This window comes from Oncorhynchus clarkii, chromosome 16 (genome assembly GCF_045791955.1).
Source record: "Oncorhynchus clarkii lewisi isolate Uvic-CL-2024 chromosome 16, UVic_Ocla_1.0, whole genome shotgun sequence".
NCBI classification, from domain to species: Eukaryota; Metazoa; Chordata; class Actinopteri; order Salmoniformes; family Salmonidae; genus Oncorhynchus; species Oncorhynchus clarkii.
The window spans coordinates 64,629,378-64,656,127 of record NC_092162.1 but is presented as its reverse complement, the minus strand read 5'-3'; the positions used below and the strand labels follow the sequence as shown (position 1 = coordinate 64,656,127).

The 26,750-nt window shown below is 44.1% G+C and overlaps 3 protein-coding genes across 11 annotated transcripts in view; 2 read left to right on the top strand and 1 right to left on the bottom strand.

Annotated features, from left to right (window-relative positions):
- The first annotated feature begins 5,738 nt into the window (after positions 1-5,738).
- LOC139368911 (TSR2 ribosome maturation factor) lies at positions 5,739-7,916 on the top strand. The gene is made up of 5 exons (XM_071108399.1): positions 5,739-5,834; positions 6,121-6,211; positions 6,419-6,510; positions 6,650-6,805; positions 6,919-7,916. Exons 1-5 carry the CDS (start codon positions 5,757-5,759, stop codon positions 7,039-7,041), a joined length of 540 nt encoding a protein of 179 aa, XP_070964500.1. The 5' UTR covers positions 5,739-5,756; the 3' UTR covers positions 7,042-7,916.
- LOC139368910 (SRSF protein kinase 3) lies at positions 7,665-18,811 on the bottom strand. Of its 7 annotated transcripts, none has more exons than XM_071108395.1 (17): positions 18,666-18,811; positions 17,852-17,960; positions 16,916-17,173; positions 16,584-16,870; positions 16,208-16,316; positions 15,911-15,998; positions 15,541-15,628; positions 14,715-14,821; positions 14,214-14,379; positions 13,498-13,523; positions 11,611-11,809; positions 11,210-11,479; positions 10,955-11,052; positions 10,704-10,811; positions 10,483-10,552; positions 8,955-9,047; positions 7,665-8,369 (listed from the first exon to the last, which is right to left on the bottom strand). In XM_071108395.1, the coding sequence occupies exons 1-17, from the start codon at positions 18,679-18,681 to the stop codon at positions 8,185-8,187; spliced, it is 2,277 nt and encodes a 758-aa protein (XP_070964496.1). In that variant the 5' UTR covers positions 18,682-18,811; the 3' UTR covers positions 7,665-8,184. The 7 variants fall into 7 exon arrangements, with proteins under 7 accessions (XP_070964496.1, XP_070964495.1, XP_070964498.1 ...); XM_071108394.1 differs by having other exon boundaries at positions 17,852-17,963; positions 18,666-18,740; XM_071108397.1 differs by having other exon boundaries at positions 16,584-16,881; positions 16,987-17,173; positions 17,852-17,963; positions 18,666-18,726.
- Positions 18,812-21,293: 2,482 nt separating this feature from the next.
- LOC139368907 (extracellular matrix protein 2) overlaps positions 21,294-26,750 on the top strand; it is a 42,763-nt gene continuing 37,306 nt past the window's right edge. The window contains exons 1-5 of one of the 3 annotated variants that reach the window (XM_071108388.1): positions 21,294-21,383; positions 22,028-22,588; positions 22,770-23,005; positions 23,744-23,959; positions 24,061-24,253. In XM_071108388.1, coding sequence (XP_070964489.1) covers positions 22,258-22,588; positions 22,770-23,005; positions 23,744-23,959; positions 24,061-24,253 — 976 coding nt within the window. In that variant the 5' untranslated portion in view covers positions 21,294-21,383; positions 22,028-22,257. The other 2 variants (XM_071108389.1, XM_071108390.1) reach the window with 2 other exon arrangements.

Below are 26,750 nucleotides of genomic sequence, written 5' to 3'. Positions count from 1 at the left end.
ATGTATTCAAAAATATATAGCTCAATAAAGTTGTACATTTCTCAAGATTGTTATCTGGTTTGTGGTGTTATTCAATATTGTGTATCACATTTAAATACATTCTGGGCTCCTGAAAGGGCTGAACTTATCTAATATATAAACAACTTTTGGAAAGCTCATATTCTGAGCTAGCCATTAAAAAAGTCCACCGATAATTGAGTCTGAACAACTCTTCAACTGAAACTGTCACACTCTGACCATTATTTGCATTGTTTGTTTCTATGTTTTGGTTGGTCAGGGTATGATATGAGTGGGCATTCTATGTTGCATGTCTAGTTAGTCTGTTTCTATGTGTTTTGGCCTGATATGGTTCTCAATCAGAGGCAGGTGTTTGTCGTTGTCTCTGATTGGGAACCATATTTAGGTAGCCTTTGTTGTATTGTGGTTCGTGGGTTATTGTCTATGTGATGTTGCATGTTAGCACTCTGTTTCTATAGCGGTCACGTTCGTCTGGTTTGTTTGTTTGTTTTAGTGTATTTCGTGTTTTTTTTCCGTCTTCATTAAATCATGCATTCACACCACGCTGCGCTTTGGTCCGCTTCTTACGACGATCATGACAGAATAACCCACCAACAATGGACCAAGCAGCATGGTAACGGCCAGCAGCAGCAGCGGCAAAGAACGCAGGACTCATGGACTTGGGAGGAGATTCTGGATGGCGAAGGACCCTGGGCACAGCCAGGGGAATATCGCCGCCCTAAAGCAGAGCTGGAGGCAGCGAAAGCAGAGAGGCGCGGGTATGAGGAGGCAGCACGGCAGTGTGGCTGGAAGCCCGAGAGGCAGCCCCAAAAAATTCTTGGGGGGAGGCATACAAGGAGTGTGGTGAAGCCAGGCAGGAGACCTGTGCCAACTTCCCGTGCTTACCGGAGAGAGAGAGAGATCGGGCAGGCACCGTGTTATGCGGTGGAGCGCACTGTGTCCCCGGTTCTGTGCATAGCCCGGTGCGGTACATTCTAGCTCCTCGTATCGGCCGGGCTAGAGTGGGCATCGAGCCAGGTGCCATGAAGCCGGCTTTACGCATCTGGTCTCCGGTGCGTCTCCTCGGGCCGGCGTACATGGCACCAGCCTTACGCATGGTGTCCGCGGTTCGCCAGCACAGCCCAGTGCGGGCTATTCCACCTTGCCGCACTGGCCTGGCTACGGGGAGCATTCAACCAGGTAATGTTGGGCAGGCTTGGTGCTCAAGAGCTCCAGTGCGCCTGCACGGTCCTGTTTATCCAGTGCCACCTCCACGCACCAGCCCTCCGGTGGCAGCCCCCCGCACCAGGCTGTCTCTCCGTCTCATCCCTACAGGTGCTCCCGTCTGTCCTGAGCCGCCAGAGTCTACCGTCTGTCCTGAGCCGCCAGAGTCTCCCGTCTGTCCTGAGCCGCCAGAGTCTCCCGTCTGTCCTGAGCCGCCAGAGTCTCCCGTCTGTCCTGAGCAGCCAGAGTCTCCCGTCTGTCCTGAGCCGCCAGGGTCTCCCGTCTGTCCTGAGCCGCCAGAGTCTCCCGTCTGTCCTGAGTCTCCCGTCTGCCGCCAGAGTCTCCCGTCTGTCCTGTCCTGAGCCGCCAGAGTCTCCCGTCTGTCCTGAGCCGCCAGAGTCTCCCGTCTGAGTCTCCCGTCTGTCCTGAGCCGCCAGAGTCTCCCGTCTGTCCTGAGCCGCCAGAGTCTCCCGTCTGTCCTGAGCCGCCAGAGTCTCCCGTCTGTCCTGAGCCGCCAGAGTCTCCCGTCTGTCCTGAGCCGCCAGAGTCTCCCGTCTGTCCTGAGCCGCCAGAGCCGTCAGCCAGCCAGGAGCCGCCAGAGCCGTCAGCCAGCCAGGAGCCGCCAGAGCCGTCAGCCAGCCAGGAGCCGCCAGAGCCGTCAGCCAGCCAGGAGCCGCCAGAGCCGTCAGCCAGCCAGGAGCCGCCAGAGCCGTCAGCCAGCCAGGAGCCGTCAGCCAGCCAGGAGCCGCCAGAGCCGTCAGCCAGCCAGGAGCCGTCAGCCAGCCAGGAGCCGCCAGAGCCGTCAATCAGTCCGGAGCTGCCCCTCAGTCCAGAGGCGCTCCTCAGTCTAGTGGGGCCTTTAATTAGGGTCTTAGACTCAAGGTTGGAGACGAGGGTCGTCACTCTAAAGAGGCCCTTGAAGAGGGCAATAACTATGGTGGAGTGGGGTCCACGTCCCGCGCCAGAGCCGCCACTGTGGCCAGATGCCCACCCAGACCCTCCCCCATAGGTTTAGGTTTTGCAGCCGGAGTCTGCACCTTAGGGGGGGGGGGGGGGGGTACTGTCACACTCTGACCATTATTTGCGTTGTTTGTTTCTATGTTTTGGTTGGTCAGGGTGTGATATGAGTGGGCATTCTATGTTGCATGTCTAGTTAGTCTGTTTCTATGTGTTTTGGCCTGATATGATTCTCAATCAGAGGCAGGTGTTTGTCGTTTCTGATTGGGAACCATATTTAGGTAGCCTGTGTTGTATTGTGGTTTGTGGGTTATTGTCTATGTGATGTTGCATGTTAGCACTCTGTTTCTATAGCGGTCACGTTCGTCTGGTTAGTTTGTTTGTTTGTTTTAGTGTATTTCGTGTTTTTTTTCCCGTCTTCGTTAAATCATGCATTCACACCACGCTGCGCTTTGGTCCGCTTCTTACGACGATCATGACAGAAACAGAATATTTGAAAATATGACCTTGTAATCCTGTAATCCGAACCATCAATTTAAACATGTTTATTTTCTTCACAGACTGTATTTAACACCCAAGGAAACTTTTTTTACGATGAAATTGGCCCCAACTCCCAACAGTTCCCAGTGTCCCCTACATCAGACACATTCCTTCATATGATGTGGGAGTGCCCTGCAGTTAAATGCTTCTGGGGCAAAGTTACAAAATTCAGTTCGAAGTACATACATTTTAAATATTCAATGCTTTTCATCTATAGTTACTTAACGATGATAACTCATTGAATCTCTCAATCAGTCAGAGCAGATTACTGCTGGCACCACCTCACTTTCTCCCACTGGGGGCGGCAGGGTAGCCTAGTGGTTAGAGCGTTGGACTAGTAACGGGAAGGTTGCAAGTTCAAACCCCCGAGCTGACAAGGTACAAATCTGTCGTTCTGCCCCTGAACAGGCAGTTAACACACTGTTCCTAGGCCGTCATTGAAAATAAGAATTTGTTCTTAACTGACTTGCCTGGTTAAATTAGAAGTTATAACAGAATTAGCAACACCACTGCAGTCAGGTCAAGGTGCTATGAAGGAACAATTGAGCCCTGGACAAATATACTTGACTCTGTAAAGCCTTTAGACTTTTGTTATTTTCTTTGCTTTGAGGCCCACGGGAATGGGGGAGGGCGGGGGGAATGTAATGGATTGGATTGGTGGGCGTGGGACTGATACGCAACTTCAGTTGCTGGGTGGGATGGGAAGGGGTGGGATGCTTTCTTCGGGTCGGGGAAGGGTGTTTGTGTGCATTTCTTTCATTGTTTTTTTGTACATGTAACCCTCTGGAAAAATGTTTTAAACTCAATAAAAAGTTGTTAATTTTTTGGGGTATATCTGATCAATCATGAGTTGACTGGGAATCTTCACAGACCGGTTCACCTGCTGAACTTCTTTTTAGATACAATAAAACAATTTTACAGATACAGTTGATATATTCAAGATGAAGAGATTTTATCTTATGTCCCAATCAATGATTTATAGTGAACAAAAATATAAACGCAACATGGAAAGTGTTTGTCCTATGTTTCATGAGTTGAAATAAAAGATCTCAGAAATGTTCCATACTCACAAAAATCTTATTTCTCCCAAATTTTGTGCACAAATTTGTTTACATCCCTGTTAGTGAGCATTTCTCTTTTGCCAAAATAATCTCCCTGACAGGTGTGACAAATCAAGAAGCTGATTAAGCAGCATGATCATTACACAAATGTGCTGGGGACAATAAAAGGCCACTCTAAAATGTGCAGTTTTGTCAGACAACACAATGCTACAGGTGACTCAAGTTTTGAGGGAGTGCGCAATTGGCATACTGACTGCAGGAATGTCCACCAGAGCTGTTGCCAGAGAATGTAATGTTCATTTGTCTACCATAAGCCACCTCCAACTTCATTTTAGAGAATTTGGCAGTAAGTCCAACCAGCCTCACAACCGCAGACCACGGGTAACCACGCCAGCCCAGGACCTCCACATCCAGCTTCTTCAACTGCGTTATCGTCTGAGGCCAACAGCTGATGAAACTGTGGTATTGCACATCCAAATCATTTTGTCAGAAACCGTCTCAGTGAAGCTCATCTGCGTGTTTGTCATCCTCACCAGGGTCTTGACCTGACTGCAGTGGGCAAATGGGCAAATACTCACCTTCGATGGCCACTGGCACGTCGGCGAAGTGTGCTCTTCACGGATGAATCACGGTTTCTACTGTATTGGGCAGATGGCAGACAGTGTGTATGGTGTTGTGTGGGCAAGCGGTTTGCTGAAGTCAACTATTTGACCTAGATAGTTTGTGTGTATGCATTGACATGTAGGCTACGTGTGCCTTTTTAAAAATGCATGTAGTTTTGTCCTTGACCTGTTATTGTCTATTGATGTTCTGTGTTATGTCATTCTGTATTATGTTTCATGTTTTGTGTGGACCCCAGGAAGAGTAGCTGCTGCTTTTGCAACAGCTAATGGGGATCCTAATAAAATACCAAACATACCAAAAACTGATGCCACTATGGTGACGGTGGGGTTATGGTATGGGCAGGCATTAAGCTATGGACAACAAAAACAATTGCATTTTATCGATGGCAATTTGAATCCATCACCTCATGTTTCAGCATGATAATGCACAGCTCCAAGAAGCAAGGATCTGTACACATTTCATAGAAGCTGAAAATGGCCCAGTTATCCTATGACCTGCATACATACTCAGCAGACTTTTGTTTTTTATCATCAGCAAACATGTCACCCATTGACCGTGTTTGGGATGATCTGGATCGACGTGTATGACAGTGTTCCAGTTCCCGTCAATATCCAGCAACTCCACATGGTCATTGAAGAGGAGAGGGACAACATTCCACAGGCCACAATCAACAGCCTGATCAACTGTATGTGAAGGAGATGTGTTATGCTGCACACCAGATACTGACTGGGGGGAGGGGGGGATTTGTGACCAATAGATGCATATTTGTATTCCCAGTCATGTGAAATCCATATATTAGGACCTAATTAATGTATTACGAACTGTAGCTTTATATGAACTGTAACTCAGTAAAATCTTTGAAATTGTTGCAGGTTGCGTTTATATTTTTGTTCAATGCATATACAGTATACACTTGATGACTGAAAGAGGGCGCTGTGTTGAAGCCACCGTGCCTCCATCTTGGCTCTATTGTAAAACATATTTTGGAAGTTATATAGAAATGCATTTATTAATCTCTACAAGCTTTTTTTGTCCAGGTTCATTATATTACAGGCCTCTTAATTCATACATTTAAATTATATTTTTTATGTGAGCAAAAAAATATATACAAACCTTTAACCTTAAAATATACTATTTTGAGATGACTAATGTTATTTTCCCCACTACAACAAAAAACTATGTAAATATATATAATTTTGTCCAGGGTTTATATGCATCATTTGTCCCAAAACAAAATTTGCCTAATCTATTCTGATGGTGGGGAATGAATGTCGATGACATCTGGGATCAACTTCGTTACCTTGCTTGAGCAAATTCGAATCACTCGTCATGTAATGCCTGATTATTTTCAAAATGGAAGCGCAGAAGACTGCACGTGAACTTTTCACTGAAGCAGTGAGAGCAGTCCTAGAAACTTGGCCTGTTTTACAGGTAGGTGAATATTTCATATATCAAACACTGTATATTCGTGCACAGGCTCTAATGGTGTAATTATTCAGTCGTAGATAGCAATAAGGACATTCATGAGCCGTGCTGATAGCTGGCTACTAAATGTAACTGCGTTAGCTAGCTGTAGTTGTTGGACTGTGCTGTTTGGTTAGCTAGCTCTATAGCGACAACGTTATAAGCATGTCGGCTTCCTAGAGATCTAATTAAGCAGTATACCGATGTTTGTAGTTACGTGTGTAACAAATAGTGTACAAACGTTGTTTTGCAGATCGCAGTTGATAATGGATTTGGAGGCGTGTACGGCCAACAGAAGGCAGATTGGATGGTGGATGTGGTCCAACAGTATTTTCATGACAACGGTAACCTGACCCATGATTTCCATACATGGCCTAACGTTACCCAAATATCTGTTGTATTATTATATACGTCGCATCTTCCTCTTTGCGTTACCACACAACTGCTAGTATGAAGCACCCGTGTCTGCTGTGTTCAGGTTACTTGTTGACATGCTGAACAGTCCCAGGCAGACTTTCAGTTCAATCTAATTGAAACTTCTTTGTTTACAGAAAACCTGCAGCCAGATGAAGTGGAGGACTACATAGCAGACCTTATGAACAATGAGTTTGATACAGTGGTGGATGATGGCAGTTTACCTCAGGTGCACATTTAGTTTTCAATTCAGACATTTAAAATGTCAACACACAATATTGGGGCTGACTGAAGGTCTGTTTCATTTTCAACTAAGCGCATTCTTAATGTCAAAATGTCTCTAAATCAATGCTTTCTTCATTGATCAGGTGGCACAGAAGGTTAGCCAGATCTTTACACAGTGTCAACAAGGAAAGCTTACAGAGGTCAAAGATCAGATAGTCAAACTTAACAAGAGTGCAGAACGAGCCAAGGTCACACCTCAACCAAACGCTGCTGAAGAGTGTAACGGCGATGAAACAGAGGTAAGGATTTTATTGGTATAAGATGTCAAATTGACTATTTGAATGCTAGTCAGTCATGTCAATTCTGAAAAGGTTGTGATTGTGGCATTGTAAATCTTGTCATTGTAATCCAGTTCATGGAGTGTGAAGCAGCAACGTCAACAAACCCCCCGCGTAGTTCAGCACCCAAACAGACAGATCAACCCCAGTCTCAAGAGGAAAACGATGGTTGGACCACAGTGGTGCGCAGGAAGTGACATTACTGTGGAAGTGCTGAGTGAATTGGGATTTTACTGCCTCCGAACACTGTCGCCGTTTTGTTTTATACGTGTCTCTCCAATGGTTCTGTCATATTGGGAGGATGGACATATGTTCTGATGAAAACCTGGACACGTAACCTATACCTCGAGTTCACATTTATGCAGGTGTCAAGAGGTCACTCTTATCAGGGCATCTTCTGAGTAACTGTTTACAGGAATTTCATTGTTTTTGGTACATGGAAATCCAGTTCAGTAGCAATTAAATAACCATCTGTAGTATGTATATATACACATCACTCACCTACAATGCCGAGGCAGGCCCCCACCCCTCTGAGGGGTTGGGTTAAATGCGGAAGATATCAGTTGAACAACTGACTAGGTATCCCCTTTCCAATAGTATGTATTACTGAGTAAGGGATAGAAAGTGTTCCTTTGCACTGATCCATGTTCTATTTTCATATGAAATTGATAGAGGTCTACCTGCTACAACATGTCTATTTACAGTATAGTAGTCAGCAGTGTTAAATATAAAACTTAAACAGCCAACTTAATGGTGAATTTATTTAATGTACTTAACTCACCATCTCTTGGCCGCATGAGTGGCATATAGTACTCTAAAACTGGTTTAAAGATTTATTCTGAAGAATACAGGTTGTAAGATATCTGGTCTTTCTTCCAGTCATGTTTAAAGACATTTTATGTTCACAAAATAAGCATTCCACATACAGTTTGGCGACATGTATAAAACAAAGTGAAGGATATTTTTTTTGTATACTTTTTTTTGTACACCTGGCATATCAAGGCACTATTTTAACAAATGTGACTCAGCACAATGAGAAGTAGATCATCCATTTTAAAACAAACTACAGATATCATATTCATCCCAACCATTTATAGAACCTGTAATGCTGCTTTAATAAATACAAAGAATCTGTAGATTTAGGTTACTGCTACTTATGTGCTCAGAGTAATGGTAACGTCAGTTTATATTAACTTTAGATAAATAATCAACGTTTCATTTAGAAAAGATCTCCATCTAGGCTGAGAATAACCACACGGACTTAGTGGTACAGTATGGACTCAGTGGTATACAGTAAAGGTTAGACGCATGGTAGTTGTGTTGTGGTGGTGGACAGTAGTCTACAAGTTGAGCCAGGGGTGCTGCAAACACTGAGCGGCAGTGGCTCTCTTCTCTGGTGTGACGTCCAGCATGGTGAGTAGGAAGTCACTGAACTGGGCCGCCTGCTCCAGTGGCCACTCATACTTCTCCAACAGCACCTCAAACAGACCCCATGGCTTCAGGTTGGCTATGTGTCTCAGCTCACCTTCAGGAGGGAAAACAATGCATTGTTCCAGTGAGCTAAACATTAAACCACAAAAATAGGGACAGTCTCTCAGATCATCATTTTGGGGGTTGCCGAGTGGCGTAGCACTCTAAAGCACTGCATCTCAGTGCTAGAGGCGTCAATACAGACCAGGCTGTATCACAACCGGATGTGATTGGAGTCCCATAGGGTGGCGCACAATTGGGTTCGGGTTTAACTTCATTGTAAATAAGAATTGTTTCTTTAACTGCCTGCCGAGTTATATAATAAATCCTATTAGGCACCATACAGGTATGTCAGCTTGTGCTAGTCATTTTGAGTATATTTCTGTCAACATCTGTTCTAGGAACACTGAAGGAAAATATATTGTGGTACATTCTAAGCAGATGAGTAATACGAGACAGGACATGTGAATTGTAGTACTGTAACTTCTAAATCAGTCTGACATTTCTTGTTGATGCATTGCTCAACGAGGCATTTTTCTCTTGAACCACAGACTATTCTGTGACATAGCTTTTACATACAGTACAAAACCATTACGGATACATTTGACTTTTTTTGCACCTATTTTACTGTCAGACTTACCTCGCCTGTCAAAGTATTCTCGTGAATATCTCCCAGACAGAGCAAAAGGGGGCGGAATGGCTCCCATTAACTCAATGATGTGTGCAATGTGATCTGAGAGAACAAAAGAGAGCATTACGTCCCTGTTAAATTCTCATTAAAACAACTCACTATGTAACAATTTACAAATGAATGGCTTCCTGTTCTGTGTGGAATCAGAAGTTGTCTAGCTCGAACAGCTTATTTACACACAAGCATGAAACATACAAAACCTCTCATTGTGGACCCCAAGATCAGGTATTTCACAATTTTGTTGTAGTCCTGAACAAGCTCACATGATTCACAGAGTAAGGGCTTTTTGATACGTTGCCTATTGGAATCAGGTGTGCTAGCCCTGGAATAGATCAAATACCTGGAATGGCTGGCATCCCCAGTTAAGAGGTTTGAGAACCACAGGCCTAGACGATACAAGGAGAGTACAGATCCCTCAAACTCAACTGTGGACTTCGAAGCCAGTTCCACTGCATTGTTCCCGTCTAAAATCAGGGATTGATTTAGACCTGGGACACCAGGTGGGTGCAACTAGTTATCAGAGATACTCACTTAGAAATTATTGTTTTGAAAGAAAAAAGTCATTTTGTCCATTAAAATAACATCAGAAAGTTTAATTAAATAGTACCATCAAAACACCAGTCTCAACGTCAACAGTGAAGAAAGAGGTGACTCCTGGATGCTGGCCTTCTAGGCAGAGTTGCAAAGAAAGTAATCTCTCAGACTGGCCAATAAAAATAAAAAAAGATGGGCGAAAGACAGACACTGGACAGACTAAATCTGCCTTGAAGGCCAGCATCCCGGAGTCGCCTCTTCACTGTTGATGTTGAGACTGGTGTTTTGAGGGTACTATTTAATGAAGCTATCAGTTGAGGACTTGTGAGACATCTGTTTCTCAAACTAGACACTAATGTACTTGTCCTCTTGCTCAGTTGTGCACCGTGGCCTCCCATTCCTCTTTCTATTCTGGTTAGAGACAGTTTCTTGGCCATTTCTAGCATGGAATAGCCTTCATAGAATAGAATAGCCTTAATTTCTCAGTACAAGAATAGGCTGAAGAGTTTCAGTTACTCAACTAGTCTAAAGGCCTGTTTTATTGCTTCTTTGTCAGAATAGTTTTCAGCTGTGCTAATAATTGCAAAAGGGTTTTCTAATGATCAATTAGCCTTTTAAAAATGATAAACTTGGATTAGCTAACACAACGTGCCATTGGAACACGAGTGATGGCTGCTGATAAATGTAGATATTCCATTAAAAAAAAATCAGCCATTTACAACATTAACGTCTACATTGTATTTCTGATCAATTTGATGTTATTTTAAAAATGGACAAAAATATTTTTTCTTAATAAAAAAATAAGGACATTTAGTGACCCCAAACTTTAAAAAACATATGGGGTATTGGAAATGATGTAGACAATTACATTGATGAAGCAACAATCTGCAATATTAAAGCGGATCCACCCTTTTATTATTATTTGAATACCCCTGGTACAGACCTTCATCTCTAGTGTAGTCCTCTCCTGAGTGGGGCTCGAACAGGTAGTCCCCTGTAGCCAACTCAAACGCCTGCAACAAAAATGTCACGTTGATCAAAAATACAATCCACAGAAGGGCAACGTTACAGTGGGAGATCTCAGACGAAACAGGACACATACATAGGATGATGTGAAGAAGAAGGTGGTGGTTTGAGTGGTCCCGTCACGGTTTCCTAGCTTACCATGCAGGCTACGCTCCAGATGTCTGCTGGAGTGCCGTATTCTGCCCCTATCAACACCTCCAGGGCACGGTACTGACGTGTCTGGATGTCTTCTGTGAAGTGTTTGTGCTGGGGAAGTAGGGGGGGGGGCTGATTAACACCATGCTGTTCTGTACCATCTCCACACATCACAAGAGAACAGCTCCAAGTCCAGGTTATCATGAGAACTGAACATACAGAGCTTGTTATTCCCGCTGAAAACAGTCACTTACCACCCAACAGGCATTGCCCAGGTCTGCTATCTTGATGCGTATTTTGTCAGCATTCTGTGGTTCCAGGGGATTGACCAGGAAATCTGCTGCGCTGAACACTAGAGTGACACAGACATACAATTTAGCTCATAATCACAACAACAACCTCACCATCTAAATACAGAGAACAGTAAAGCAACTGCATGCTGGTGCCAGATATACACAGGGCAACAGACCAGGATCACAAACGAGAGAGATGCCTAGTGAGATACTGACTGCTGGGGGACAGTCCGGAGCGTTGGCTGTCTCTCCCGGTGGAGTAGCCTGACAGGGTAGACAGTGCTGACTCAGACGTGGCTGACAGTATGGAGCCAGCAGACATCCCCGACATCCCAGAGCCAGGGCTGCAGAAACGCATGGGGTTGTGGCCGTTCCAACCCTCCTCGATCCACAACGAGCCAGACTCCGGGTTGGCCTTGGTGTTAGCCGTGGACGAGACGTGGGTGTAGCAGTTCCCGTTTTCATTCCCCTTCACCACAGAGGAGTCTGGCAGAAGAAATGGTATCAACAACATATGGATTTAATACAGAAACTCAACCAGGAAATACAGCTGCTACCAAATCATCGTTATGAAGGGATTGGCATTGCAGTGTCACTAGTAGAGGTGAACCACTCACTGTTGGCGTTCCTCTCTGGGTCCCCAGCGTCGTCGTCCTGTCCGCAGGGGGTGCGTAGAGGGTTGGAAGGGTCTGGTGGAGAAGTCCCGTCCAGATCCTCCATCTTCTGAAGGTCCACCAGTCTCTCCTCCAGCAGACGCTGCTGCCGCTTGGCCTTCCTCTTCAGCTTCTTCTTCTTGTTCTTGGTCACCTTGCCGTTCTAGACACACAGATGGACATAGACAGATACAGGGTTAGACCAGGACGTCTGGAGCTTTCCCAATCATGATGCCAGCCTGACTGACCATGTGATGCTCCCTGACACGGATGACTCCAGGGCACAGGACCAGAGGGTCCAACACAGAGAGTACATGCCCGGCAGAAAAATAGCAGAGTGTGCAGAAAGGAAGTACCAAACTGAGAAATATTCAGTGTTAGCCCGTCTTCAGTCTCTCTCACACAACAAGTCTTCCTCAGACAGGTGAGCTTTAATACGTTGTAGTAATATTATAGAGTTCAGATGGCGTTAATAACTATCTACAATGGGGCTCAATTACATTTCACATGATTACTTTTGATTCTAATCCTCATTTCCATGGCAGAATCACTGCCCTACAACAGAGTTTTGATTGCAAGTAAAACTTGTGGGCACTTAGGAAGCAGACTAAACATGATCCCACCGCAACCTCTCTATATCCTGCTAGCTAGATGACCACGCTATTCTGAGCTCCAGCATGTTACCGTTGACAGTTCTCCAGTAGGTCTCTTACAGAAAGTCCATCCCATTTGACAGTATCCCTCAAAGCTGACCTGGTGAACTCACGCGCCCACGGCTGTCTGAACAGGCTTTGGCTCAGTGGGTTAGCTAGCTTTGCGGTGATCTGCTGAGGCAGCTAACGTGAGCCACGCCTGGAATTTGAGGAAGGGCCAACTGTACCACAAGGGATCAGATGGCATTCTGTTTTCCAACTGAATAACAGTGCTACGGCTCTAAACTTCCCCCAGCCATGGTCGGGGGGGGGCAACAGCACACGCTCCAGTTCAAAAGTCCTTGAGGTTGTTTATACCACTGCATATACTGTAGTCTACTTGTTAATGGATTCGGTATGAAATGCTGTCTACGCTACAGTAATACATTAAAGTATGGTGTTCTTTAAGTGCCAAATGCCAATTATGTGATCATTCATGAGGCCTGTTTGCATTGTTCAAAACAAACATTCTAAGAACTGCATACAGTGGGCTAGAAGCCTTCTTGGTACTGGAGGTATATTACAGAGAAACGGGATGGGTTGTTTTCACCTGCCGTGATGAACATTTCCTATTTCAAATACCAATTTTAAAAAGTACTCAAATTAGATCCATATGAAAGGAGGGCAGCTGTAAAGAGAGAGCCTATCGGCTAAAACTGTATCAAGTCAAAGTGCTGACACTTCCTCACATCAAAAAAATGTGTGTGAAAACCCTACAAACCCAATAAAGAAACTGGGTAAATGATTATGTTCTTTGTTGGACAGCAACAGGAGGCTGAAACGATGCTTACATAGAAACCACAAGTCAGCCATGGGGCAAAGCATTGTCCGGTGATAAGGTATTACTATGAAGTGTCTGACTGTGACGATTCCCTCTCTTTGATGTTTTACATGTCGTTTAGAAAGACAACTACTGTTTTGACATGCAGAGACAGATGATACACTACCTGAGTAGGAGACGAACCACTAAAGACACACACACACACCAACCATCACAACGCCAGAAAATCATCGTTAGGCAACATGATCACATCACACAAAAGCTGAGGTGAGTTATGATCAATGTTAAAGCACTGTTCACCAAAAGTGATTATTTTTTTTATTTTTTGCAAGACTATCCCTTCTGTGGCAGGCAGGCAGGACTTCAGTCTGAACATACCTGGTTCTCCCTTGGGGCGGTGCTAACTGCCATCAGAAAACGAGGTAAAAAAGGAAGGGAGGGACAGTAAACCGTAATGACCACAAAAACAAACACACAAGAAAAACAGGACAAAGTTAGAAACCAAATAGAGACAGAAGAAATGACGATGAGCAGATTTGATAGCAGAAAGTATGCGAAAGAGAGAAGAGACAGACGCATAGGAAACATCTAAACATGCAAGTAACAAATCACCACAGATTTACATCGACAGTTTTGGCTAAATTTGACAGAGCAAAGGCTTTTGATGGAGTCAAAGTGAATATAGATAGTTGTCTGTATGTGTACAGCAGGGGTTTCAAACATCAGTGTTTTCAGCGAGGTCCAGAAGACCACACTGACATTTTCTACATTTCCTTGCCATCAAAATTCCTCTGTGCATTATGAAGAGACTATATATGTAGACCCATTATCATTTCTACAGTTTCTATTTGGTTTTAACCAGTAAAATGGTCATCCACACCCCTGGTGTACAGTATAACATTCACATTACTGTGAAGTCAGTCATTTGTCAAGTCCAATTAAAATGTTAACAATTACAGCACACATACAGACACATGAAGCACTCACAAGATGACCCTATGCTACAACCCCTCAGAACAAGTTTGACTAGTAAAAAAACGTATGTTTAAGTTGAAAGTCTAGATGTTTTCATCATAATGAACCAACCAGCTCACCTGAGGAGCCCGAGGGAGGAGGGGCTCCTGACTGCTGCCACACAGTGGCCTCTGCAGCCAGCCGTCTGACGTACACCTCATCTACATCCAGCAGGATGTTCTCCGGCTTGATGTCGGTGTGGATGATCTTACATTTGGTGTGCAGGTAGTCCAGGCCCTGCAGAACCTGTGGAGGGCAAGACATGGAGTATGTATAAGGGTGGTTGAAATGGATACTTGGAACTGGCCGGGTTTCTAGTAAAGCATTACTGACTACTGGATCATTAACATATCTGCTAGCAATGGTAATATCTAATACGGTGATCATATTTTCCAGGTGAACTGGCTGTTTTCTAAACGCTGCACCTGTGAAACCGGCTTGATATGCTATAAAACACAGGAGAAAGTGCTGTGGTATTCCTTACCAGTCGGAGAATGCTCTTCACATAGAATAGACGCTGTGTCAAACCTGCTTGATGTGCTATAAACAAAAGGGGAAAGAGCTGTGGTATACCACTGTACCTGTCGGAGAATGCTCTTCACACAGACTAGAGGAAGACCCATGTAGTTGGACTTGATGATCCACTTCAGCAGCTGGTGACCCAGAACCTCCAGCACCATACACACATCTGACACACCAGTTAAGGAGAAGCGGATTCACTCAAACTTACACATGAAAGATCCTTTTAACACACAGACCAAAATCATATTTATTTACCATGCCTGCATTTTTATATATCTGAAAGTAGTGTGTAAAAAAACATGGACAAATTAAAAGCCACCTAATGACCTAGTCATGATTCCTGCATTTTCACAGACCCTGTGACCAAAACACAGGTATTGTGTCCGTGTGAATGGTTCTGCTTTTTTGCAGGTAAATTCATAAATTCAACACTTCCATTGTTTAACACCTCCTTAATTTGAACTGCAAACAGCCCCCATGGTTTAAACCCCCCACCCCTTCCAATTGGCCAGTTCCCTACGGATTAGTATATAAGGGGTCTACCTGCAAAATAAGAAGTAAATTAGGGGCTGTTTGAAAGGGGGTCATATAAACATGGCCTTATATTCTTTTTTACAGGTAACATACCACATCTTCTGTCTGAAATGGGTGAAGGAAAACAGGGAAAATAGTAGTACAGGCAAGTAGGAGGAGAGGAACAAGATGTGCAAGGTCCACCAAACCCAGTCGATTACAGGGTCCACCAAACCCAGTCGATTACAGGGTCCACCAAACCCAGTCGATTACAGGGCCCACCAAACCCAGTCGATTACAGGGTCCACCAAACCCAGTCGATTACAGGGTCCACCAAACCCAGTCGCAGCCGGTAAGCAGCAGAAAGGATACGCACGCCATTGACCCCGGATATCTTAAAGTCATCAATAAGCTGTACAATGGTCTCTCGTTTGGGGTCTGTAGGGTCACTGTCTCGCACCTTAGGCCACAAAATAAGTGCAGAAAAGTTACTTCAATTCAGAAACAATGTGATCTATCCGTATATGCTAGAGATGTTTGTTAGAATGTACTAGACTACAACTCCCCAGAGTGTTAGGCTAGCTTAGCCATCTACACAGTACAATGATTATGACATCAATCAATTTCACCAAACAACTATGCCATTTGCTTTGGAGGATGCCCTTGGGCTTGTAGCCATTAATGAATGATGTCTGTGGGTGTGCTGTCTGTCTGAGGGTGAAATAAATAGGAATGCACTCACACATCTGAGCAGTTTAATCTCATCCAGCGCCGTCTCTGTGTAATGCAGAGCACTCTTCACCACTTTCAGTGCCACAAAGCGCTTCCTCCTACACACAAACACAATCATGTCATGACTCAAACTGGAATTTAAAAAAAATAAAAAATAAACTTGGCCAATAATGAAAACTTAACCATTCAGCACTGAATTAAAAAATATAGGAATGAAAAACATTAAAAAAGGATAAATATCATTAGGATTCTCGTTTGTGTATTACTGGTATAGTTTAACAGATGCACTCGAAAATCAGTCACTTACTGCAGGTCCCAGCATAGCCATACAGTAGAGAAGTGACCCCAACCAAGCTTTCTGACTACGTGATATCGGCCATTGAACAAGTCTCCAATCTTCACTGGGTAGTACCCACCTGAAATATGCATAGACTTTCACTCACACAGGCTTATTAGCATTATTGCATCATCCTCGTTGATAAATTATATTGTGAGGTTGACATACTGTATCTACAATATCATAAGTATTATTACAAAATCCATGTGGTGACTGCATTCATTACATACCCACCAACACAAGTAATTCCACTCCCTGCTGATTTTTCAAATAGAATGACCTTGACCCTCACTTTCCTAATCTGCCACACTATTGCATCGATCCATTAGACAATTATATAGCCTACCTTTGCAGTAATCCGATGGGTCCTCCTGCTCCTCATCATCTGATCCGAGCAGCTCTGTTGGTGGAGGGGTGAAGTCAGGTGGGGGTGGGCTGAGAGCCTGCGGAGAGGTGGTCTGAGATGAGGAGGTCAGTGGTTTAGGTGGAGTAGAGAACAGAATTGGAGGGATCCCTAGTGAGGGTGCTATGGGAGAGGACAGTACGGGGGTGGACAGAGTGTCAGAGGAGGGAGTTAGTGGTATAGGAAGTGGCCTGGTGGTTAAAGCGGAAGGACGTAAGAGATGGGGAGGGCTCTGGGAGAGGTTGAGTTGGGCAGGGGGTTGGAGGTCTGGGGGCCTCTGGGACAGGTTGAGTGGGGCAGGGGGTTGGAGGTCCGGGGGTTGGCGGTCCGGGGGCCTCTTGGACAGGTTGAGTGGGGCAGGGGGTTGGAGGTCCGGGGGCCTCTGGGACAGGTTGAGTGGGGCAGGGGGTTGGAGGTCCGGGGGCCTCTGGGACAGGTTGAGTGGGGCAGGGGTGGGAGAGGTTTTTGGTGGAGTCGCAGGTCTGTGTATTGTGAGGATGCGACACAACTCATCTGCGGTGGGAATCTGGGACCTGAAACAAAAACACAGAACAGCCTGATGAAACAACCGTCTCAATATGGTTTCTGTTTGCCTTTAGGAAGGTGGTGACGATGCCTTTGCATAAACAATAACAACCAGCAAAATATCCCTTCATCTGAAAAAAAAATAGACTAATTACATCAGTTATATTTAACTAGTTATCTAAAAGACTGACTTGACATTCAGCAATGTAAATACTGTGATTCTCTTGTAAACAGAAGCATGCGTGCGCTTCAACACAGGCAATGAGGGGTTTGTGTTTTATTATGAGTGAGACGTGCGTCACATTAAATTAAAGTGGAGTGCTGACTGTGGCCTGTCTCCAAAATTCATTGGGGGGGATTATGCAATTACCAAGGGATAATGATTGTCCAAGTAGTGCACCCCTTATATCTACATTTGCACGGTCCCCACACGTATTTGTAACAGCAGTGAAATGGGTATTGTTAAGGTTTGCCAGGGTTAAACTGAAATAGGCACAGAGCAGGAAAGGGGGAGGCATGAGTCAATGTGCTTATCTGGAGAGGTGAGTCGCTCCACCGCCCCCATGTATTTATAGCACAGACATAACTACTAGCTAGACAGAACCAGCTGCAAGAACTGATACATGCTGGTAGCCGACGCATAGGCAGGGAATGGGAATAACGTTAGAGTAGCCAACGTTGCTCACCCAATATCCAAACTGGGGAGGTTGTCACCGGATCCTTTTCGATGTTTCTTTCCTTTCTTCTTATGCTTCTTACTGTGGGTGCTATGCGGGTTGTTATTACCGCTGGACACTGCTGGCGATCAGGGAATATATCATTAACTACCATATATCCAGAAGGCTAACGTTACGGCTATCATAGAGCTGCCTTGTAGTATCTGCAGTACTCAATCGCATGGACAATCCGCTAGGGTTAGTGCAATACGGGATCCTTGGGACGTCCCTAACCGTAACCCCCTACCACAACCCTTACATAACCCTAACCTAAACCCTTGATTTCACCATTTTTAAAATGTCAACTTCAATGGGGTGACTTAGGTACGTCCAAAGGATCCAGAGTTGCAAGGAGCAATCAGCTAGCGCTAACTGGAAATATTACATTTCCATTTGCAAATTGGACTAACGTTACTTGCCAGCTGCGGATTTATTTGTGTGTGAAATCTGAATACATATCGTTGACGTGTAAAACTTAGTAACAAGACGGACAAATATTGGAAAGAAAACACACTGGAAATATTTGTAACATATTAGCTAGCTCGTTAGCTGGCTAGTTTAGCTAGCAAGGAGTGTCTGTGCTAGCTGGTTAGCTTGCGTGCGCCAGACAGCTGGCTGGCTAACGTTAGCTTGGCTTTTTTTTTATTATACAATGACAGAAACATACAAATCAATTCTAACTCAACGATGAGATAAATTAGTAGTCATGCGACCATCTTTATCATTTACATTGTGTTAAACGGTAGATACAAACATAATATTTGGCATGTTTTAAAACTCTCACCGTTCATCGATATCATCAGTGCAGCTGTCACCGCGCACACTGCTGGCAGGCTGCATTTAGGTTCGCGCCTGCGCTGTAGTTATGAGCACAAGAGCTTTGGGAACAGTGGTGGGGTCAACTGAGCGGTGGTAGGGCCATGGAACAGTGGTCACTGGCCAGGGGGATATGGGTATGGCAAGTCATTTAAACGTAATCTGTAAAATCTACCCTGGTCAATTGTCATTTCGATTAACCTGGCATGTATCTACCATCCAGGCTGTATCACAGTGCAGCAGGTAGCCTAGTGGTTTGAGCGTTGGTCCAGTAACCGAAAGGTTGCTGGATCAAATTAAAAATATGTTGTCCCTGAACAAGCAGTTAACCCACTGTTCCTTGGTAGGCCGTTAATGCAAACACGAATTTGTTCTTAACTGACGTACCTAGTTAAATAAAGGTTCAATTTAAAATCACAACCGGCTGTAATTGGGCCATGTTTGGCTGGTGTAGGCCTTCATTGTAAATAATAGTTTGTTCTTAACTGAAAGAATGTTATTGAATAATATAACTTAAATATAAATAAATCCCTAATGAGATTTAGTATAACATCTGTGGCCTATTCCATTTTTTTTTGTTGGTAACAAAACAATGTATAGTATAGTGATTTTGCCTATCTCATGGACTGTAAATCCTTGCATTCATAGCTCCATCAATGAAATTAGTATGCAATGATGGTGGTTACATTTCCCCAGCCCCACCCCTCAGCTTTGGCTATACCAAACCAAGTGGATGGGCTGTGGTGTGGAAGACCAGTATAGTTAACAATAGATTGAGGCTTCCTGGTCGCTTGTGCCAACTCATGGCTTGTTTATCATGGTTATGCTGAAATAATAGCTTGACCCAACGTTGTTTGTTTTTCGATGTAGAATTGTACTGAGTAATGGTGATGTTTGGCTGGACAGAGGTTTAGCATAAGAACGTTGAATGTGATACATTTGGGGGAAATGTAATATAAATGTCATATACTGGAAGGGGTTGGCACAGGTCAGATTGTCTGTCTCTGCCACACTGACTCCTGTCTGTGTCTACAACCCTGTTGTGGCAAGGACAGGAGTATGAGGAGCTACAGCAAGAGGGGGAATGTGGGAGGATGGACACATTTTGATAGACATTGGAAAGGGAGGAGAAATAGGAGACAAAAATAAGAGACGTAAGAACATGGTGAACTTTCTGGCTTGGGTGTCTGGGATTGTGCGCAATTAGGTGGTTGACTCATAAAAAACAAATACAAATGGAGGCAAGGAAACAAGAGAGGATAGGAGGAAAGTAGACAGTGAGGGGAGGGAGGGTTGAGAAGAGGGAGGAAGGGTTGAGAAGAGGGAGGGAGATGAGGTGAGAGGAAAGATTGGGAAGACTAGAGTTGTGGTTTACTGCATGTTCTTGTCAGACAGTCAAATTTAGGTTTGTTGTCTCGTGTCTCTCCAGTGTTTACTCTGGTAAGTCACTTCAGGACAAGCATCTGTCTGTTTGAGTGTTTACTGTAAAAAGAACAACACCTGTGTCTGCTCCCAAATGGACCTTTTGGACTGGAGGTCTGGATGTGCTGGGATTGTCACTCTCTATGACGTTATAGGACTAGTCGTTAATGCACGCACACACACACAGGCACAAACACATGCACACACAAACAAAAATCACACAAATGCACTCTTGTGCACATACACTCAGTCACTCATTCACTCACTCAGTCAGTCATTCACTCACACTAAATATGGGCATGTAGTGGCTGTGTTGGTTTTTGACCTGGGACTCCTCTAGAATATCATATAGGGTTTATATTCACATCATTTGATATTTCTTTAAATTCACACCTTGTAACCCTGCATAGTTGTTGTCTGTGATATACAGTGTGGGATGAATATACACACGTTATAAAGATGCTTGTGTGTGTTGCTGAGGTTATAACAGATGACGTCTGAGCAAGTGCTTGGCAATGACATATACACATAGCTAATATATATACAGTGTGTGTGTGTGTGTGTGTGTATATTTCCTATGCAAACAGAGAGTGGCAGTCAGCCAGTTTCACTCTGCAGTGTGAGGTTAGTCAACAAAAGTGGCACCTGCTTGGTTCAGTCAGTGTGTGTTTGTGTGTGTGCTGTATATATGCAGAGATTGTATAATATGTGTGTTTGAGGGAGATGGGGTTTGTTAGCAATTGTATGTGTGTTACAGCCTTGACAAGGCTATTTTTCATTTTTAAAATGGTCTTACCTCTCTTCGTAGATACTGCAGATGCCAATGGAAGGAGGCCAGACAGGGGTGTCTCCAACCAGAGCAGATACTGTCTGCTTTCTCTTATGTAGGCACAGATCCAGGATTAGTTTGCTCAAAGAACGCAAAACTGACACAGGAGGTTGGTGGAACCTTAATTGGGGAGAATGGGCTCGTGGTAATGACTGGAATGGAATTAGTGAAATGATAAGAAATACATCGAACACATGGTTTCCATGTGGTTAATGCCATTCCATCTGCTCCGTTCTGGACATTATTATGAGCCGTTCTCCCCTCAGCAGCCTCCTGTAAATACTAACCATAGATCGGAGTCTGAGGGAAGCTTCATCCTTACTCCCTATGTCGACCAGGAACACCCCACCAAACCCATTTGTCTATGACAGACAAAATAGCATGACAGACCACTGTCTCCTGCAAACACAAATTATGTCATCCTCACCATTGTGTGTAAGATCATTTCTGATTATTTCCCTCCCTATTTATCTTTCTAGTTGCCCCCCTTCCTGTCTCTCCCTCTCCCCACCTGTTTCTTTCTCTCTCCCCCTCCCCCCTCTCTCTCTCCACACCGCTCTCTCTCTCAATCTCCTCATCTCTCTCTTTAATGTATCTCCCCACCTCTCTCACTCTCTCCCCCCACCCCGCTCTCTCTTTCTCTCTCACTCTCTCTATCGCCCCACCTTTCTCTCTCCACCCAGGTGTTTGTTAGTTTAAGGCAATGAGGACAGGACTAGAGAGGGCAGGAGAGGACAGAAGGGGAAAGGAGAGGAGGGCAGAGGACAGGAGAGGAGGGGTGATCTGTGTTTTCTGGAGAGATGAACGAAGGCCTTTGTTTAGAATGTGAGAACATACTTTTTTCCCCTCTCTCTCACTCTCCCCACCTCTCTCTCTCCTCTCTGTGCACTCCTCCTTCTCCTCTTCCATCCCCTCTTTTCTCACTCTCTATCCATTCTCACCTCTCACTTTTAGTTCTGCTGGTACAGTATCCTCTGGGGAGTGTGCTTAAGGAGTCCGGAGTCTCTTGGGAGTTCTGTTGTCCACGTCTCCTCTTCTGCTTCGCAGGTTTACTCTTTGCCTGATTTTTGCTTCTGCAGGTGCTGCTATATTCAGGAGGATCTTTGTTACTTCTCTTTACTCCAAGACTGGACTGGAGGTGGTTTCAGAAACACAGCCCAGGTCTCAAAGTTTTTCCTTGTCTATAGTCATTTTTTTCTTGGACTAACTATCCCAGTTAGTTTGTCTTGGACTATCCCAGTTAGTTTGTCTTGGACTGGGTTTTGGATTTGACCAGCCGTGGGCTCAGATCCAGAAACCTGACGTGGCGATGCTGAGATTTTGGGTTCTGTGTCTGTGTGTGAGTGTTCTCAGTGTAGGCGCTCTAACTCTGATCCCCCAAAAACACGAGATAGAAAATGAGGTACAACACGATGTGGAACATGTGCATGGAACATGGACCATGGAACATGAAGCGAGGGAACCCGATAAAATCTATGCAGAGACTCTAGCAACCCACCAACCTGCCACATACACTCCTATTATGGACACACGTGCCACAGTCCCAACTCTGACAGACATACCTCTTACAGAAACAACTGTGATAGGTACAGCTATTACGGAGTCAGACGTACCTGTGGTCGCCACATGTCTTTCATCAGGTGAGTCATTCTCTGTATGCCTCTTCTATGCATTCTCTGAGTGCTCTCTATAGTTGACATAGCTGTCTGTAAAAAAAAAACTTGCAATCCACCAAAACAGTGAGGATTTTAAGAGTCTAAATCCTTGAAATGTCCTTTCTAAAATATATTTTAACCTTAATCTCTAATTCTAAAATCTAAGTGTCTCTCTCAGCCCTACCCCTCACCTCATTACCGAATGATGAAGAAGGCAGGGATCAGGAAAAAGGCAGGGAGGACAAGAATCCAAGAATTGAAGAGGAGGTGGAGGAGGAGGAGAAGGGGAGAGTGAGGGTTGAGCAGATGAGAAAGGACAGAGAGATGGAGGCGAGCAGAGGGAGGAGAGGAGTGACGGGAAGGAGACATGCAGCAACTGTAGAGGCCACTGCGTACAGAATGGTAGGTATACAGACCTCTTCAGTTCTCCTTAATTGACACACCGTGTTTTGCATTGGATGCCTCTTAATCCACCACGTCTGGCGATGTAACGTTTCCACATCTGCGTTGAAAGGTGGCAGAGCGAGACATCCCAGAAATCGGTCTTCTCACGAATACATCTGTAGCATCCGAACGGTTTGACCTACAAAACTATTCTGATCACTCCATGGAAAGGGGACCCCCACAAGTGTCAGGGGACTCATCTGAAGTCGGTACAGTTGACGTGAAAACGTCTGTTTGTAGCGTCCAAACCATTTGGTCTCCGTTTTGCTCTATGACCCCCACACGTGTCACAGTGCTTGTCTGAAGGTAATCGGTACTGGTTAAAAAAAGTATGAAGGTAGTTTTGTGCCAAACAAAAAAGGGGTTAAATATGTATGTATGTATGTAAAAAAAAATATATATATATATATATTAGCTGAGCTTTCTTATCTCTCCTTGATATAAGACAGACACTTTAAAACCTTGCTTCTTATTATTTATTTTGTTGACTGTCTTTTTTGCCATTTATGAATGTGTTATTCAATGCGTTTCTCTGGGCTATAGTAGGATACCTAAAGGGGTCATAACATTCTAAATCAAATACCTAAAGGGTTCATAGTATGACCATCTTAAAACAATTCCATATGTCAGTTTACAACCTTTTAAGAATTATTCATCCTTTTCTATTGGTTCTTCCTTTTCCCTCCCCTCATGCAGGCAGGTCTGGGGCGCCCCCTACCTGGCTGGAAGAAGCGAGGTACAAATGGGGGAGCTGAACAGGAAGGTGTTCTCAGGACCATACTAAAGGAACTACACAGTGATAAGGACAGACTGATGGACACAGAGAAGGCAGAGGAAGAGGAAGATGAGGAGGAAGATGAAGATGAAGACGATGAAGAGGAAGATGATTCTGAAGAGGAGGAAGAGGAGGAGGTGCGGGATCGTAATGAACAGGATCCTTTCATCAGGCAAAGCATGATGATGACAATAATGATGATGATGATTATGTTGATGATTTTTATTTGTATTTCTAGGAGGAAGAGGAAGAGGAGGAGGAAGAAGAGGGGACAGAGTCTCCCACCAATCAGACAGTAGCAAGGACCAGCTTCACAGAGTCTCTCCCAGGGACGTGTCAAACGTCTAACGGACAAATAAGCTGCAGGGGTAATGGCATGAATCACCTCCCAATCATCACCGACCTTGGGGTCACGACCCTGGACCTGGCAGGTGAGGGGGTGGGCGGGAGTAATATGAAATGAGTGTTGTAAAAGATAATATGTACTGTATAAAATCATGTATTGTGTATCTATGACATTAGTGAGTATGTACAGTGGGGCAAAAAAGTATTTAGTCAGCCACCAATTGTGCAAGTTCTCCCACTTAAAAAGATGAGAGAGGCCTGTAATTTTTTCATCATAGGTACACTTCAACTATGACAGACAAAATGAGAAAAAAAAATCCAGTAAATCACATTGTAGGATTTATAATGAATTTATTTGCAAATTATAGTGGGAAATAACTATAAAACTATAGTTTTGGCAAGTCGGTTAGGACATCTACTTTGTGCATGACGCAAGTCATTGTTCTAACAATTATTAACAGACAGATTTTTTATTTTTTTCATTTTAATTTCACCTTTATTTAACCAGGTAGGCTAGTTGAGAACAAGTTCTCAATTACAACTGCGATCTGGCCAAGATAAAGCAAAGCAGTGCGACACAAACAACACAGAGTAACAGATGGAATAAACAAACATACAGTCAATAATACAATAGAAAAATCTATATACAGTGTGTGCAAATGTAGTAAGATTAGGGAGGTAAGGCAATAAATAAATAATTACAATTGAGCAATTAGCAACAGTGATAGATGTGCAAGTAGAGATACTGGGGTGCGAAGGAGCAAAAAAATAAATTACATGGGAATGAGGTAGTTTGGTGGGCTATTTACAGATGGGCTGCAGCTGATGCTTAAAGTTAGCTGATGCTTAAAGTTAGTGAGGGAGATATAAGACTCCAGCTTCAGTGATTTTTGCAATTCGTTCCAGTCATTGGCAGCAGAAAACTGGAAGGAAAGGCGGCCAAAGGAGGAATTGGCTATGGGGATGACCAGTGAAATTATCTGCTGGAGCGCGTGCTACAGGTGGGTGCTGCGATGGTGACCAGTTGGCTGAGATAAGGCGGGGCTTTACCTAGCAAAAACGTATAGATGACCTGGAGCCAGTGGGTTTGGCGACGAATATGAAGTGAGGGCCAGCCAACGAGAGCATACTGGTCGCTGTGGTGGGTAGTATATGGGGCTTTGGTGACAAAGCGGATGGAACTGTGTTAGACTGCATCCAATTTGCTGAGTAGAGTGTTGGAGGCTATTTTGTAAATGACATCACCGAAGTCGAGGATCGGTAGGATAGTCCGTTTTACGAGGGTATGTTTGGCAGCATGAGTGAAGGATGCTTTGTTGTGAAATAAGAAGCCAATTCTAGATTTAATTTTGGATTGGAGATGCTTAATGTGAGTCTGGAAGGAAAGTTTACAGTTGTCGTGTCTTTGGCATCATTAAATTAAGACTTACAGTGCCTTGCGAAAGTATTCGGCCCCCTTGAACTTTGCGACCTTTTGCCACATTTCAGGCTTCAAACATAAAGATATAAAACTGTATTTTTTTGTAAAGAATCAACAACAAGTGGGACACAATCATGAAGTGGAACGACATTTATTGGATATTTCAAACGTTTTTAACAAATCAAACACTGAAAAATTGGGTGTGCAAAATTATTCAGCCCCTTTACTTTCAGTGCAGCAAACTCTCTCCAGAAGTTCAGTGAGGATCTCTGAATGATCCAATGTTGACCTAAATGACTAATGATGATAAATACAATCCACCTGTGTGTAATCAAGTCTCCGTATAAATGCACCTGCACTGTGATAGTCTCAGAGGTCTGTTAAAAGCGCAGAGAGCATCATGAAGAACAAGGAACACACCAGGCAGGTCCGAGATACTGTTGTGAAGAAGTTTAAAGCCGGATTTGGATACAAAAAGATTTCCCAAGCTTTAAACATCCCAAGGAGCACTGTGCAAGCGATAATATTGAAATGGAAGGAGTATCAGACCACTGCAAATCTACCAAGACCTGGCCGTCCCTCTAAACTTTCAGCTCATACAAGGAGAAGACTGATCAGAGATGCAGCCAAGAGGCCCATTATCACTCTGGACGAACTGCAGAAATCTACAGCTGAGGTGGGAGACTCTGTCCATAGGACAACAATCAGTCGTATATTGCACAAATCTGGCCTTTATGGAAGAGTGGCAAGAAGAAAGCCATTTCTTAAAGATATCCATAAAAAGTGTCGTTTAAAGTTTACCACAAGCCACCTGGGAGACACACCAAACATGTGGAAGAAGGTGCTCTGGTCAGATGAAACCAAAATTGAACTTTTTGGCAACAATGCAAAACGTTATGTTTTGCGTAAAAGTAACACAGCTGAACACACCATCCCCACTGTCAAACATGGTGGTGGCAGCATCATGGTTTGGGCCTGCTTTTCTTCAGCAGGGACAGGGAAGATGGTTAAAATTGATGGGAAGATGGATGGAGCCAAATACAGGACCATTCTGGAAGAAAACCTGATGGAGTCTGCAAAAGACCTGAGACTGGGACGGAGATTTGTCTTCCAAAAAGACAATGATCCAAAACATAAAGCAAAATCTACAATGGAATGGTTAA

Coding starts and splice junctions, on each gene's coding strand:
- LOC139368911 (XM_071108399.1), top strand. CDS start 5,757: ATGGAAGCGCAGAAGACTGCACGTGAACTTTTCACTGAAGCAGTGAGA. Junction 5,835..6,120: donor AAACTTGGCCTGTTTTACAG/GTAGGTGAATAT, acceptor GTTGTTTTGCAG/ATCGCAGTTGATAATGGATT. Junction 6,511..6,649: donor ATGATGGCAGTTTACCTCAG/GTGCACATTTAG, acceptor TTCATTGATCAG/GTGGCACAGAAGGTTAGCCA.
- LOC139368910 (XM_071108391.1), bottom strand. Junction 16,317..16,583: donor CCCATCGGATTACTGCAAAG/GTAGGCTATATA, acceptor TGCATATTTCAG/GTGGGTACTACCCAGTGAAG. Junction 15,629..15,910: donor AGATTAAACTGCTCAGATGT/GTGAGTGCATTC, acceptor TTGTGGCCTAAG/GTGCGAGACAGTGACCCTAC.